This window comes from Drosophila arizonae, chromosome 5, assembly GCF_054131065.1.
Source record: "Drosophila arizonae isolate 15081-1271.41 chromosome 5, UAZ_ARI_1.0, whole genome shotgun sequence".
Lineage (NCBI taxonomy): Eukaryota > Metazoa > Arthropoda > Insecta > Diptera > Drosophilidae > Drosophila > Drosophila arizonae.
In genome coordinates this window covers 23,157,144-23,173,360 of record NC_142925.1, presented here as the reverse complement: position 1 = coordinate 23,173,360, position 16,217 = coordinate 23,157,144, and the positions used below count along the sequence as shown (strand labels likewise).

Genomic DNA, 16,217 nt, shown 5'->3' with positions numbered 1-16,217 from the left:
TTTGTTAATTAAGAAGTAGCTCAGCTCATGCTAGAACTGTTTCTCGCAGTGTACTTTATAGTCCCACTGGCTCCACGCAGGAGTCCCAAAAAGTCATAAATTCTTCCATTGCGCTTTTTCTTTGTTTTTGCTTCTCTTGTTATACCCTGAACCCATTTTCAATGGAAAATCAGGGTATAATGGTTTTGTTGAAATGTATGTAACAGGGAGAAGGAGGCGTGGCAGACCCCACAAAGTATATATATTCTTGATCAGGATGACGAGCTGAGTTGATTTGGCCCTGTCCGTCTGTCTGTCCGTCTGTCCGTCTGTCCGTATGTATGAACGCGTCGATTTCAGAAGATATAAGAGCTAGAGACTTCAAATTTTTTTTAAAATGTCCGTAATTACAGCGCGCATATCAAGTTTATCATTAAAATTCGATAACTCATCCCGATCTTTTTTATCGATAAAAAACCTTATCGAAAACCAGTTATAAAATTATATCTTCTACACCTTTATTGCTAGAGTCCCCAAATTTTTAATGTATGCTTATATGCTTATATGCTTATTTATACAATTTCGGTTTTTGTTAAAATTTACCCCCCACCCTTAAATTCACCCCCTCACCCTCACTTTTGTAAAAAGCGTATTTCAAATACTAGAGACTTGTGCTTTGGCAATTACATGCATATCCATGTTATAATCATAATCTAAAAGTTTCATGAAGATCGTACGTCCATAAAAAAAGTTATTAAACAATTAAGTTCTCATAGTAAGCGCACACTGCAGCCCATGCGTGTTTATGCGTGGGTGCTTGTGTGTGTATGTGTTTGTGTATGTGTGTGTATGTGTTTGTGTATGTGTGTGTGTATGTGTATGTGTGTGTGTATGCGTTTGTGTATGTATGCGTGTGTGTGTGTGTATGTGTGTCTGTATGCGTGTGTGTGTATGTATGCCTGTGTGTGCGTACGTGCCTGTGTGTGTGCGTGTTTCTTGTGTAAGCTGAAAGACGCGAAAAGTTATTGAAATATCTATTGCTCCAAGGGTTCAGGGGATCTCGTAGTCGAGCAGTCTCGACTAGAGCTTTCTTACTTGTTTTCATTCAATTTTTGCTCATGCTTATTATGAAATTTCATTTGGGGCTCAATTAAGTTGCGTCAAGCACGCGATTTTGTTGCCGAATGTCCCATATACATAGAAATATACATACATATGTATATACACATATATATATCTATATCTATTCGTGTATAGCTCGCAGTTGCGGTAGGTTTCGCAGTTGTTCTCTCGTTGTGGGTGGTTGGGCAGCTGTGCTTAATGGCCTTTTAAATGTGGCGCCAACTCGCGGCGCTTGCCACGCCTCCCCGCCCGCCCCTGGCCTTACGAACGGAAATGTGCATTTAAGTTGACTGAATGAGTTTAAGGACCTTCGGAGACGAGCAGCGTGTTCTGTCACACGCGCTGCCAACCAGCAAATCGATGAACTAATTTGATGGACGTCAGACTTGTGACTTGTTTTTCGGGGTTCAGTTGTCAAAGGTCAAACCCGAGGGCGTTGATGAGTTGATGTGACCAGAGTCAAAAGTTCTGGGGGAGGACTTTGTGTGAGCAATAACTATAACGATTGTATACTGATATGAGTTGAAATAGAACGTGCAGCTAAAGGGGAGGTTTTCTGAAGTTTTTGGATAGATAAATATACGCCGATAAACTCGTATCCTTATTTGGCATATAGATTAATTAGAAAGAACGAGGTGAAGAGTAATGGCTATACAAGCAAAGGACGAATATATGCTGTTATACTATTACAATAACAATCATGGTTCAGCACTCCATTAAGGAGAAATGCATTTGTGGTTGTTGCATATTGATAACCCATATATAGTACATACAAATTCGTTAAAGCTTAGACTTCAAAGTCAAATCCTTTATGTGCATCATATTTCATATACGATAAGAACAATTCGATCCGATTAATCAAAGATTAATTTTTTACTTCCGCTTTCTACACGACTCACTGGCTCAACTCTGATTGATTATCAAGCCCACACAATCCACGAACCCAGCATCTAACTGGATCTTACCAAGAGCGACCCGCAAAACCCATCAGATTAAGCCCCAAAAGCAGCTTATCGTACTCGACCCAAAACACTTAACTTTCGACCGAGCACAGCCAAAACAACAACAACAATAACAACAACAGCAAGAGCAATTGTTTGTACTGCTGGCGCCGTCAAGTGTCCATTGTTTCGACCTTTCAGAAGAAAAGAGATAGCAATCTCTTCCTTGTCTCTTGCTCTCCCTTCAACTCGAACTCCCATTTAATATTGCTGAACAAGCGCTGCATGTCAAAAGTGCGTAAAGCTATAAATAAATAAAATTAAACTCGAATACAATTATAAATAGAGCACAATTGTCAAACAAATAAAAAAGCCCAAAAAAGTTAACCAAACACCGAAAAAAAATCAATTAAAACAAGTTTCGCCGAGCGGCAAAAATGCCACAGAGGGGAGAGGAGAAGGGGGACGGCAAATACAAAAGAAGAGAGAGGAGGGAACGGAAGATGGTACGAAAAAGCAAAATCAAAGGCAATAGTTGAAAGAAAATACGTGGGCAGAACTTCAAAGCAGAAGAAGTCAACGTGGTGTAGATTGAATTGAACGACTAATCGATACCCTGTAGCCGAGTCCAAGTTGACTTATTATTTTTTGTATTTAGTAGTTTGTTATTATAAATATATAGAGCAACAAAATTTAAGAAATATTATTAATATTGAAGTATAGTTTTAAAAATTTTTATTATTATTAAAATAAAATTTCAAAATATATTTTTGGAAGTAATGGGTCAATTAAAATATATATTTTATTTGGAAAGCTATATTTTCGTAAATAATAAGATATACTCTCTTACATAATATATCTATAATGGTTTGTCTCGCATTTAGTTTAGAGATTTTCATTTCTCTTAAAGCAATATACCTTTCGTGAAACACTTTCACTTGATTACGGGGTATTCGAAAGGAGAATGTCATCGAGATTATCATCATGAAAGTGCGTGTCAAAGCGCACAAAACAACAATTTCGATTTCCTTGAGCAACTTGCGACTAACTTTTGCCCGTTTGCATATAGAGCATAAGAGTTGGAGGAAAAATAGTAAGAATTATCGCTGGGACAATCAATTTCGCCGGGGCTTAGGGGAGCAACCCCAAAATTGGTGAATCTAAATCGAATTCATGGTGCATTCAACTTGGATATCAATAAAAATCGATTTGGCCTCCCAACACGGAAGCACTTTGCTCACTAACTGCCTCCGTTCCCCTCACTCCAATGCACCCCCCTCAGTCCAGCTTATTAGGTCGAACGTGCCTAGGCAAATTGTCTGCGCCCGGTTTCCGGCCTTTGCCTGCCATTCCACTTCATTCCAGCCTGGCCTAATAACGGACATGGCTCTAGCAGTTAAGGGCAACTCGTGTCGCTCCATGCCCTCCACTCTCTATATATTTCTCTCTTTCCCTCTCACTCCCTGTAAACGCTTGAGCTAACAGTTTTCTGGTTATTTGATGGCGCAATAAAAGCCTTTGATTATGATGTCCCCGTATTCCTTTGAGTGCTGCAACTTTACATGTACCGCTATCCTTTATCCCCTCCACCACACCCCGTATGCTTTTTTTGGATGTTGGAAAAGCCCCCGCAACATTGTTCAACACACACACTTTTTGCACGTTTCTCTCCTTGCTGTTGTTGTTGTTTTATTGTTCAGTCTGCTGCTTGTCTGGTGTTTCATTATTTACAGCCTCCCCCAAAAGGCAAGGAGAATGAAGGAGACAGATAGAGGGAGTGGGAACCGGCGAGGCGCAAACCAAATTTTGGAATACTTTCTGTAGCTGGCCACAATTCACAGCTGAATTTTTATGGGAGTTCTTTTTAGCTCCTGCTCCCTTGGAGGAGCACTCGGGAGACAGGCGAGATTTTTAGGGCGCATTAAAAATTCATTAGCTCACAAACTTTGAAGTCTTAATGTTACCAAAATGCAATTTGGCTAAAAGACAACAAAAAAGAGCAGATGCTAAAACGAAGATTCAAGCCAGCTGCTAAAAAGTAAGTAAATTAAAATAAGCTCATCCTAAGCTGATAATATAAATATGTTATATTTACAAATGGGGAAGTATTTTTAAAGCCTTTTGGTTCCGCTTTGCGAGTCGATACGTAAATTTCTCAGGAATTATTTTTATTATTGACTTTCGTATAAATAAACATTTAAAATATATACATAAAAATCTTACTTGTCCTAAGTTAAACTCACCTGAATTGATTTCAATTATTTTTTCTCCAAACGCAAATTGAATTTTTAAATGGTTTTTACTGAGGCTAAAATATCAAATGAAAGGAAAACACAAAACTAGATTAAATTCACGTTTGTCGATTTATTTATTGTTTATTTTTTTCCTTTTTGCAAAGTGAAGCGCGATATCAAACTTCAATTCAAATAGGAACGAAAATGAAATATATAAAATAACGGCATATATGCGTATAGGATATACGAAAGCTGGAATAACAAAGGCTTTTAGCCCAAGGCCACTGTGATGGAGTGCATTAGAGAGAGAGGGGTATATTCAAGGACTAGCCAAAGCTACAAGTGTGGTGCGTAATAAATGAACATCCCGTTCCAATTCCAAGCACACACACACACACGCTCACACTCACGCACACACACACTCACTCAAACACACACTGAGGCACAAGGCTCATACACAAAGAGCAAGAAGCTAACTGGACATAAAAGTAGCGCGCTTATGACGTCATTAGTGCCAATAGGATGCTGCGCGGGCTTCCCAATAAAATGGACCAATTCTTCAGTTAACTTGAATTCACAAATTTCCAAGTATTTTGCACTTTTCACACAGAACGAACAAAATTACGCGCTAACAATTTTGCAGAACATTTGAATTGTCGCTTCCACGAACTGTTCTAATAAAGTATGCAGATTGCTTGTGGTCATATAAATTCGATTTAAATTTAAAATAGGCATATAGGAAACTGCACGCAATTGTTGTTTGGTGTATTTGCCCGCTGGCTTTTTCGCTATTTAATTATTATATTTTGATCGCAACTAACGCGCGCACACAACCTTACCGCAGCGCATTTGTTTCAAGACTAAACCAAGGCTATCGATTTGAATTGTGTCATCGATTTAAGCGCGTAAAAAAGATTCAATTGTGCGGTTGCAGCCAACTTCAAGCGGCGCACATTTGCTCTGCTGCTATGTTAATTTAAATTAAAATGTTAACCGCAATTCTGCTTTTCTAAAAAACTAGAATTTATTTAACATCTATTTCTGTTACGTTAATTAACAGTAAACTGTTAAGTTATAGTATTTTTGTTTTGATGCCGATGGGACTTATTTTAATTGTAATTAATTAATACTACTACAAATTTATTTAAGGAAAACTGGCTGTTGAGAGTACATTTGATATTAATACTTTAATCGAAATTAATAATACAATTACGCTTATTAACAGAAAACTACTAGATAATTTTAAAACCTAGCGCTCTTTAATCCTATTGAAAAAATGTTATTTACAGCACTGTAACTTTAACCGGTTAAAAAGGAATCCATATCTTATCAGAAACTGTTATAGCGAACACCTTGGTATATTTGAACTAATTGATAAATTATCTATAACCAATACCAACAATAAAGTGGAAGTTCTATTGGAACACATAGCATTAGCTAGGCTTTCGTCTGGCCTCGTGGGCAGCCTCAATGCGACTGCGTGGCCGCCAGCGATCCATCAGGCGCAACATAAAGTGGGCAACGACTAGGAATGCCAAAAACCAGGCTCCACACTGATACACAGAATAGATCAGTTCGCTGAGCGTAAAGGCTCGTTCCTTCAAGACGCGATCGTAGACCTTGACTGTGCGCTGGGCAACGTCCTCCCAGTTGTAAAGAGTTTCCACCAGCTCGTTGCATCTGTGCGGACAGAGAACGGGCTCCGCCTGTTTGGCACTTGATGCCACTGCCCCTCCTATTGCTCCTGTAGAGTCGTTTCCTGCTACCCCTGCTAATCTAGCAGCTGCTCCTGCACAATCGCCAACTATTGCTGCACCTGCTTTTCTCGCATCTCCGCCACCTGCAGCGCCTGCTTCCACTGCTATAGCACCTATCGCAGCTCCATTCGCTTGTCCTCCCGCCGCGCCTTTCTTTTTCCTCTTACGTCTTGGCCTGCTACTGCCGTCATCCCTTGCAGCCGGCTTGCAAATACTGCGATGTCGATCTATGGCCACCAATATCGCCGCATAGATGGCCTCTATGTCCGGCTCGGCAAGCAGTATTAGGCTATTGGGCAGCACCTCGGGAATTCCACCCACACTAGTGGACACCACTTGGAGGCCACAGCTAGCGGCCTCCACTATGGCCATGCAATATGCCTCCGTCAAGGAGGTGTTGACAAAGATGTGACCACGCACAAGCACGTCTCGAACCTTGGCATGCTCCACAGCGCCTAGGATTTCGACCCGGTCTTGCATATTCGTCTTCTCGCGAATCTCCTCCAGAAGATCCCGCTTCGGGCCATCCCCGACAATTATAAAGTTTATATTAGGGCAATTCTTAAAGCGGGGAATCACCCCTGCCAGCAGATCGATGCCCTTGCGGTAGACCAAGCGCGAGGCAACGACGATGTTTATGACCCCGTTGTCGGGTCTCTGTGCAGGATCGGGGGTGAAGAGCGCCGTGTCCACGGCATTGGGTATGACAGAGACGCGATGCTTCGCAACACAGGCACGCAGCACGGTGTTCTCCTTGCCGATGTGCGAGACGCAGATGGCATGATTCACCATACTCAAGGTGATTTCCAAGAGCTTGTTCGTTAAGGCAGCAGAGAGATCAGCAAAGCCAAACAAGCTGTGATCCGTGAAGACAGTCTGCAAGATTGGAAGAGTGGTTGCATTATATATAAATACGTATAGAGATTTGAGCAGATTCATTTCATACCTTCAGTCCGAGCAGCGCGCCCACCATTAAAGCCTCGTGAGCCAGGGCGCTAAATGCCGAATGGCCATGGACTACGTCAACTTGCTCGCGCAGCAGTACAGCGCGCAGCATAGGCACATTGCAGACGGCAGTGGGCAGGATGCACTGATTGTAGCACACCTTTATGGGCAGGTAATAAACCTTCAGGCCATTCGTTATGTGTCGAATGCCGCTGCAATCTCCGTAAGCGTGCGTCAGAACAACAACCTAAAGATTAGATAAGATATACACATATAAAAATCCATATCTGGAGAGAGATAGATATTTTCTGGCAATCCCTATTGCCATTTGGATGCACTTCGCCCACCTTGTGACCCAATGCGAGCAGCATTTGGGAGAGATTGTAAACATGTTCTTCGACGCCGCCAATGCTTGGGTAGAAGAAGTCCGATACCATGCAGATGCGCATTTTCGCTCTGATTTACTGCAACTTGCCAGCTCATATGCAGTTGACATTACACACAAATAAAATTATTTATATTTTAAAACAACAAACTGACTAAACTAAAATCAAGTTGGGTCTTTACATTCATAATATGTTAAACAAAATAGTTCATTGCAGTCAGTCGAACTTGAACTAGTAATTTATGAACTGACTGGAGTAGCAAAATATTTAATTTTTTCTTAATTGAAGATTACATATAAAAATAAAATATGTGGTACAATAAGTTGTTTGAGTTAACCAACGTAATTTATTCATCTTAAAAATGTGATGCTCTTTTATAAATATTTTAAAATACTCGTCTACACAACTGATTCATTTTATAAATGCACTCAAAGCCATTAACAGCAGCAGCCATATAACGACGTCATTTCGATAATAAAGAAGCGGTATTTTATGCCAGCTGTTGTTAGTTGATTACCAGTAATCGATATTAGTATTTAAATATGAATTGAGGGCTGTTTGAAAACAAAATATATTTAATGGACTTCATCAAATTGGAATACGTACGTACATAACAGATTATCTAGTAAAAACAAAAAGATTGTCATAAATAAAAAAAAAACTGCGAATATCGACATTAAAAATATTGTATCGATAAAGTAGCCCTGGCGATTTTTGAGTGGCGGCATTTTATGTACACACTGGAAGCGCTTTTGTTTTGGTGCTCTTCAACTTGTAAAATTTACTTAAATTCCAATCTGCATGTACCAGTAGAATGCCGAACAGCTCAAAAAAAAGGGATGCAGCTGATATGAAAACGCCCACACGGGCGTGCAACAGCAGTAGTAGCAGCAATAGTGTCCAATCGACGCCGAAAGGCAGCTGCCGGCAACGACAGCCTCGGAAAAGGCGGCGCATAGAAAAGGAAAATCCACAGCAACGCAGGTCCAGTCTCGACTCGCAGATGGGCGACTGTAACAAAGAGGACGTCAAAGAGATTGATCGACGGCTTCGCAAAGTTGCGCGTGCCAATGCGATCAGCAGCGAGGACATGCACAAAGTTGTGCGCCGAGTCGTGCGCAATGAGCATGTCCTGGCCCTGGTTACACTGAAAGCTGAGGATGAGTTAGCCAGGGAAAAGCGCGAGGCTGCAACGGCCAACGAAGAAGAACAGCAACAGCAGCGTGGTGCCATCATTATCACAGAGACGCCCTCGGTGCCGAAATTAACGCGCGCCAAAGCCAGAGAGCTCAATCGAACGCCAGGCATAACGCTTCCGCCCTTGAATGAGACACCGCTGAATGAAATCGAGGTGCTAATACGCGAGGATCTGCACTCGGATGAGGAGGACGAAGAGTACACCTTCAAGGAGGACGACTTTCATGTGGGTAACAATCCCTTAACAAAGGCATACTCTATTTAAAAATCCAATCTGACTTTCAGTCCGATGAAGATACCAATAACACGACCTCCGATTTCGACTCGAATCCCTGCACACCACAAACCCCGCTAACCGCCAACGAGGAGTCGCCTGTCAAGTTCACCTCCGATGGCTGTTTCAAGCTGCCGCCAGATAAAAATGCGGAAGATCCGCGCATTGCAACGCGAACGCGCTCCAAATTCTGTTTGCAGCAGACCACAATCGAGGATTTACAGTCGGAGTTTGTTCCACCAGATGTGGAGCAGAGCGATGCGCCCGAATATGATATGACGGCCAATGATGCCGAGTGGATGCAGTTTCTCACTGACTTCGCTAAGCCGCTAAGTAAGTATATGCTACACTGATCAAGCTCCAATCCAGTCCAATTAAAATACATAAGCTAATTAGTCATTTAGTTAGTCATACTCAGTCATATAGTAATCTTAAATAGTTATCGGGCTCAGTCAATCAAAAACATTTACTTACATTCTTCCGCTTTTTTCTACAGACAACAGTTTCCTGGGCGATGACGATGATCCAATCAACGATCCGGAGTATGTTGCCGCTGAGATGGTGCCCGTGGATGCGGAAGAGCTGCGTGATGTAAATATCTCGAAGAAGGAGCTGACAGATTTGGTCTCTGAGCTGTTTGCCGGGCTGCTGCAGGAGGGAGTTTCGCTGGACTCCATCGAATTGGAGACACCACAAAAGTTCTTAAATCAATCGGACGTAATTCCGGCCTCGCCAATCAGCGCTCCGCCAGCCCAGGTCCAGCTGCCCTTGAATCCCATCGAGCAAGTGACGCGCCAAATAGACTTTGATGTACAGGGCCCAGTCGAGGCTGGGGACGTATCCATGGCAAACCAGTCGGAATTGGACAGGTTTCAGCCTCAATTGATGTCTACGCCGAGCACAATCTGCGGGCTGGTACCTGTGCCCGTCGCGGAGAATCCGTTGAATAGCAGCCACTTTGATGGCTCCTATACGGTGGTCAACATTTCCTCGGAGGCCATTGGACAACATATTCCAGATCTGATAGCTGTGCCTGTGCCGGGTCAACGCAATTGCTTTCAGCTGGCCAAGGTATTACCAGTAGATGGTGAATGTCAGCCACAAATTGCTCCGCCTACTGCTGTACCTCCTACTGCCCCATCTCCAGATCCCGTTTCATTTCATTATCCCGAGCCCTATGACATCAACTTCACCTGCAAGTATCTATCCATCCGCAAGCATTTACACTCCGAGTACGAGGCGTACTTTGAGAGTTTGCGCCATGTAAAGCCAACTCCGGTGGAGCCACCGAGCAACGCCAAAGGATTCACACAGTTGCAGCATGATCTGCTACAGCAACAGCTTCGCATACACACCCAAATGCTGACGCAGACCTTTCTGCAGACCTATTCGCATCCGCTGCTCTACGCGATGGCGAATAAGCCCAGACAAATGCTGCAGGAGCTGCAGCAGCAAGCTGTCAAGGACGCCAGTTTCAATTGCTGGAATCTGAATGGGGCCATAGAGCTCATCAACAAATGGGAGCACGATCTCAGCAGCGATGAGTACAAGGAAGAGAACCAAACAATGATGCGATTCATACACAAGGAGGCGGAGCTAACGTAAGTATTTTCATAACTAAGAGCCATATACTAACTACTTCTGATTAGAAAGTGGGAACTATATCGAAATGAGTGGAATTTGGAGAATTCCTTATAATAAATTAGCTAGGGAGTAAATAACTAATGAATTACATGTCAGAATATTTGTGAGCCATATATTCATATGAATTCCCATTCATCAAGTAGCTAAGGAGGTTTTAGAATGCGTTATATTAGCTACAAGCGAATACTGTCCTCCTTTCCTCTTGCTGATTAGTAAGTAGCCAAGTCTGATTAGAGTTTACTTCCTTTATCGCAAAGTATCCTTCGTTAATTGCCTTTATTTCTAGCCAATCTTGATTAACTAACTTCCACTCAAAAAGTAGGCAAATCAGTTGACTGCATTGCATTGATTCCACTAACCATATTCCTTTTTCCCATTACAGCGATGGTCATACCCGTCAAGTGCCACGCCTGCCGCCCCGCATCATGGATCTCATGCTCGATAGCAAGGTCTTCATGTATCCACAGTATTTGCCGCGCATGGCTTTCCAGCCACGAACTGTCCAATTCGCCGCCTATGCCCCGTCGGAATACCAACTCATGGCAATGGGTCTTGAGAAGTATATTAAGGCAATCAAATGTGCCGAGTTTCCGGTGAGGAAGGGCGCAGATCCCATACGCATTGCATGCAACCGCATGGTGAAAGATCTAATACATGGCAAACAGGCACGCCGAGTGTTCGCCAAGATCCAGGAGCTCTGCGACATGGAGCAGTATAATCCGGTCAAATATTACTTTGACCACGAGCGAGCACCGCCTGTCAATCAAGTCCTGATAGGCTTCGAGGGCGGCATTGTGCGCACGCCGCGGGAACAATACGATTTGCTGCCAAGTGGCTGGAAGTATTACATTGAGGTAAGTACACAAGTCCCTATAAAAATCTAGTTATACAATAGTTGTTTGATTGGCAAGCTGAGTAACTGAAGAAGCTGAGTCTACATTTTGTACAGTAGTTGTCTAATATTAATTTGAGTTTAAAGAGTGTATGGAAATCCCTGAAAACTAGAAAATGATTGAAAGCTCATTTTATGTTTGCGAGCTTTACAAATTTAATAGCGGGGAAAATCTCTATACATGTTACATGAATACAAAAATAATAGGTCTAGGTGATCGGTTAGTGGCCTACACGATCTCTGGGTATCAGACGCAGCTCGGAGCCATGCTTGAGAAACACATTGCCCGCTGTCTGCTGAGGACTAATCCCAATGCCGTCGTCTGTGATGATGGCGCTCGTCTCTGCGGGCACCTTGAACTCTTCGGAGGCGAATTTCAGCACAGCTGTGAAGGGCGTTGCTTCAGGCACGCTGAGCACTTTGAATGGCAGCTTAGGATCCGACGTGAGTGTTATTTTAAATGTCACTTTGCTCATTTTGTTTGTCTGTTTGGGAAAGCGGAATGTGAACTCTATGTGACGTGGTCAGTTTTTGTTGTAGCTGCCAGCTGTTGCTCCAACGGCGTTGTTTGGATCTTCTGATTAGGTTATGGTCACGGCAGTATCTGTTGAAATTGAAAACCGTTCAGTTTTGACTAGTTCCACTGCATTGAATCGTAAAATTAATTGAAAACAAAAAATTTCTATTTCGCTCTTACGCCAAGTGATGTGTAAAAGAGCGATAACACTCTATGTCTTTGCTACTCTAATGTTCAGTGTAATCGATAGACGATTAATAACTTCGGCCATCACTGACTGTTTACGGGCACGAATTCCATGTCCAGTGTTTCACATAGCGGTTTTATGATTTAAATTTAAAATTTGTAGATTGTTAGCACATTCAAAAATTAACTAGCACCAATGTAATTTAATTATAAGTATTGGAAAATGTGCTGCATATTTTATTGGTAATTTAACCAAAAATATAGCTTACAGTCGGTTTAGCCTTTTCTTATTTTGAGCAACACTTCGAGGAATCCATGTTTCCCGCTTTATTATCGAAAACTCAACATGTTATATCGATGAAATATCAACAATTCTGCTGTTTACAGTAGCAAAGTTTGTAAATATGCAACATTTTTGGAAAAGAAATATAGTTTGCGTGATGTAAATTGTAAATATTGTTGCAGAAAAACTGGAATAACGACAAGCGCGCCCGTCGCAGCAACCATAAACAAATTTCATCACGTTCCTCATCAGCAGCGAGTACGTCGTATTTGGAGTTTGTTCGCGAGGCGGTGGGAGAAGATTTGTTGTTGCCCGACAGTTTGGGCGAGCCTTCAGCGCCATATGGCAGTGTCACTAGCTTGGCGCAGTCAGCCACACCTACAAAAACAAAAGCAGAGGAGAAAAGCACGTCCAGTTCACACCCCAAGCGATCCCGCCGATCCGGCGATCAAAGTTTGTCTTCGCTGACCATTAATGTAAATTACGTCTTCGGGAGCGATCTAGGAGCCAATGCCTTCAAAGCCGGCGTCTCTGTGCCATTTCAGCCCACGGACTACGCTAGCAATGTGGCGAACATAAATAGCAGCCTTCAACCAAGCAGCGAGTGCAGTTTATTGGCGCTGCCACCCCCATTGCCGCCACTGCCAAAGGATGCGCCGCCCGCTGTAAATCTCTGCTTTGATGCTGAAACAGAGACCGTAAAGATCGTTGAATTGGAAAAGTCTGCGGAACAAAAGAACGAGGAACTAAACACCAACAGCTTAAGTTGCTCTGCAGGCAGTGCCAAACGAGCTCGTTGTCGGATTTATAAACGTTTGGTTGTGTCTCGCCAGCAGCGACCACGCCGCTCAGCCACCACATCGTCGTCGACAACACCGCCGCGAAGTCGCTACCACGCTCTGCGGCAGCGTTTGCGCCGTAAGCTGCAGCGGCGCTGTCAAGCCCTAATCACCAGCTACGCCAGCTACCTGCAGCAGCAGGGCGAGCTCTACGCCCATTCGCCGCCTGTGCAATACTATCACAGACGTTTCTTTGCACTCGAACTGTACACACAGTTGCTGGTGGAGTTGAAAATGTTTTGCGAGAGCAAGAGTACGCCGGAGTCTACGCCGCAGCAAAAGCGACAGCGTAGTGAGGAGGCCGCACGACGAGCCAACCGACAGGAGGAGATGCTGCGGCACATGCTGCAGCCGGATAGTCCAGAAGAGCGCAATCGCAAGGATGCCAGTAAGATAACCCAAAGAGTTACTTCTATTCAACTTTTTTTAATTAACTGTAATTCTAGCTTTTGCCTACAACTTCTATGAGAAAGTGGAGGAGGCATTGCTGTCCTCCAATCGCATGGACGACTGTCACAAGTTCAATCATCTGCTGCAAACGTTCGACCCCAAGCAGGATAAAGTTGCAGATTTGTATTTGGTAAGTGCTGTACTTTCGCACTCCCTGACTCTACTTATATATTATACATATTGATATGTCTAGAAAGTGGAAAAATTACTGCTACCCGATTATCCAGAGTTGGCGGAGGTGTTTCTCAATTTTTTGCTACCTGCCGAGGCCGCTGAGCTGGGCAAATACTTCGAGTACTTCATGATCACCAACGCGAGCAACTTTATCAACAAGCTGAACATTTACTTTTCTAAACAGCCGGCGCAAGTGCGCAAGATCTATGCCTGCCTCAGTGAACTGGCCGAGCTGCCCAGCGTGAGCATGAAGAAGGTGGAGGCAAAGATCCTGCCACTGCTAAAAGGCAATCAGTTCCTATGCGATTGGTTTGTACAGCAATTTCCACAGGCCAAGCCTCCAAAGCGGTTCGTACTAAAACTCTCTCGTACACATATCATATATTATATATAATTATGATTATTTACTTTAGTGTGCTGCCGCCAGCGGAGACCATGATTCTGCACGAGGTTCTGGGCAACACGAGTGGCTCATTTGCAGAAACCATACAAGATCTGCAGGAGGATTCGCCGCCGCAGGGCAAACCTCCGGGCTGTCAATTGAAATATCTCAATGGACGCATCTTTTATGGGACCAGAGCTATGTTGCCCGCTAAACTATCCTTTCGCGCTGCCACCCTCTATGATGAGCAGTGCCTCGAGCCGCTCAGCAGCAACCTGACCTGTGCACATGGCGTGCGTGCTCAGGGCGAGAAATTGATAAGCGCTGCTATCACTGTGGACAGCGATGATGCGGAGCGGAGTGAAGAGGATGATGCCAGTCGAACATTGGTCATAGACACCACCACTGGAGACGAGGAGAACAGCAGCTCCTCCCTGGACATGTGCGATGACGTGGCATTGAGAGCACATGCAATGCGCCTCAATTCCAGCTATTACAGCAGCAGCAGCTATAATAATGCCAACAGCAGCACGCCTAATGTGGGCCATCATCATGGCCCTCATCATGCGCACGCGAAGAAGACGGCGATTAATTTTGGCGAAACTTCACCGCGTCGCCAGACGGCAAATAATGTGTCTCCTCTATCTGGACTCAGTCCGCTGCTTGGCTCAGCGAGCGGTGCCTCGCCACAGCAGGACAAACGCAAGTCGCCCAGCAAAAAGGTGCGTTCGCCTTCGAATCAGAGCCAGGCGCGTCCGCGCTACAATGTGCAGCCCATGGTGGTAATACATGAGCCGGCGGCGCGAGCGCCGGCGCCCGCCTCTCCGGCCATTGAGTTTGCCAAGAGGCTACGCACCCTGATCAGCCAGGACAGCAGCGACACAGACACCAAGGCGGACATACAGATCATAGCGCAAGCCAAGCACCCTAGCACTTCCGCATCCGCTGCCAAGCAGGAACTCAACTCGCAGGATGATAAAAAGCCCTTGGCCGATGCAATGGATGGCGGCATAGAGTCTGATCTTTCGCTCTCCCAGCAACCCTTCCCTGCCATTAAAATGGACATTGAACAGTCAAACGATGAACTGAATGCGACTCCAGCGAGCTCTGGGAGCACGCCGCAGCATGTAATTACGACGCAGTTCGATAGTGACGAGGACTGCAAACTGGACGTGGTGGCCAGCCTAGCCAACTGCACCGAGGAGGAGGCAGAGACGGAGACGGCAACGGCTAACCCTAAAGACGACATATTCAAACCGCCGCCAGTGCCGCCCAGCTTAACGACAGCTTGGACGCGAGAAGAGGACAAAGTGATACTCATTGAGATGAAACGTGGTGCCCGGGATCGTCAGCATCTAATCAAGCGCATAGGCGCTAAGCTGAAAAATCGCAAAGAGTCCGAGATAAGAACGCGCCATCAATTTTTAATGGACTTTCTATCCAAGCTACAGGGCAAATAGATTGAGCGAATCTACAGTTCGATTTAGTTCGATTGAAGATTTCTCTTACGATCAAGATCAATTAATGCAATGTTCTTGTCAATGTATCAACACTCAGATTGAGAACATTTTCATGATGATAAACATCTTTGTAAATAACTCAAACATTCAGCTTAGGGGCGCAACTCATCACAAATTAGTTTACTACGGATGTAAATGGATGGTCGTTTATTATAAAGTCGAATTGAAAACTTTCTTTATAGCATGAACACAATTGATCCTTTTAGTGAAAATCTCATTGTAATTTGGATTTTCATTAGCTTTTGAGCTTAAGTTTAAATTGTATATAATTAAAGCTTATTTATTATTAAAGCTTACTCCTTATAAGTTAAACTACGGAAGAAGTATTTTGTATACTGTTCTGTGTAATACTGTTCGTAGATGCACCAATCTGATAAGTCGTATTTATTTTGATTGATTTTCTAAATAGCTAAATAAATAAAGGCTGTATATAACACAAATGGATTGGAAATGCTAAAATTATTGGATTGAAAAATGTAAAAAACAATTAATAAA

At 43.6% G+C, this 16,217-nt stretch overlaps 4 protein-coding genes across 4 annotated transcripts in view; 1 reads left to right on the top strand and 3 right to left on the bottom strand.

The window, feature by feature from the left end:
- The window catches only part of uzip (beta-pore-forming protein unzipped), a 37,818-nt gene extending 32,642 nt beyond the window's left edge, over window positions 1-5,176 (bottom strand). Inside the window, exons 1-2 of the mRNA XM_089472210.1 lie at window positions 5,116-5,176; window positions 4,286-4,350 (exon numbers count right to left, since the gene is read on the bottom strand). The gene's annotated coding sequence lies outside the window, so the exon portion shown is untranslated. The remainder of the gene's footprint in view (window positions 1-4,285; window positions 4,351-5,115) is intronic.
- A 268-nt stretch (window positions 5,177-5,444) lies between these two features.
- Window positions 5,445-7,846, bottom strand: PIG-A (phosphatidylinositol glycan anchor biosynthesis class A). Its single transcript, XM_089472209.1, has 3 exons — window positions 7,326-7,846; window positions 6,980-7,225; window positions 5,445-6,909 (listed from the first exon to the last, which is right to left on the bottom strand). Exons 1-3 carry the CDS (start codon window positions 7,425-7,427, stop codon window positions 5,710-5,712), a joined length of 1,548 nt encoding a protein of 515 aa, XP_089328335.1. The 5' UTR covers window positions 7,428-7,846; the 3' UTR covers window positions 5,445-5,709.
- A 229-nt stretch (window positions 7,847-8,075) lies between these two features.
- On the top strand, window positions 8,076-16,162 carry mute (gon-4 like protein muscle wasted). Its single transcript, XM_089472208.1, has 8 exons — window positions 8,076-8,787; window positions 8,847-9,168; window positions 9,332-10,436; window positions 10,862-11,333; window positions 12,540-13,584; window positions 13,643-13,776; window positions 13,840-14,168; window positions 14,234-16,162. The coding sequence occupies exons 1-8, from the start codon at window positions 8,179-8,181 to the stop codon at window positions 15,660-15,662; spliced, it is 5,445 nt and encodes a 1,814-aa protein (XP_089328334.1). The 5' UTR covers window positions 8,076-8,178; the 3' UTR covers window positions 15,663-16,162.
- Ufm1 (Ubiquitin-fold modifier 1) lies at window positions 11,503-12,221 on the bottom strand. Its single transcript, XM_018012282.2, has 2 exons — window positions 12,069-12,221; window positions 11,503-11,975 (listed from the first exon to the last, which is right to left on the bottom strand). Exon 2 carries the CDS (start codon window positions 11,845-11,847, stop codon window positions 11,593-11,595), a length of 255 nt encoding a protein of 84 aa, XP_017867771.1. The 5' UTR covers window positions 11,848-11,975; window positions 12,069-12,221; the 3' UTR covers window positions 11,503-11,592.
- Window positions 16,163-16,217: the final 55 nt, after the last annotated feature.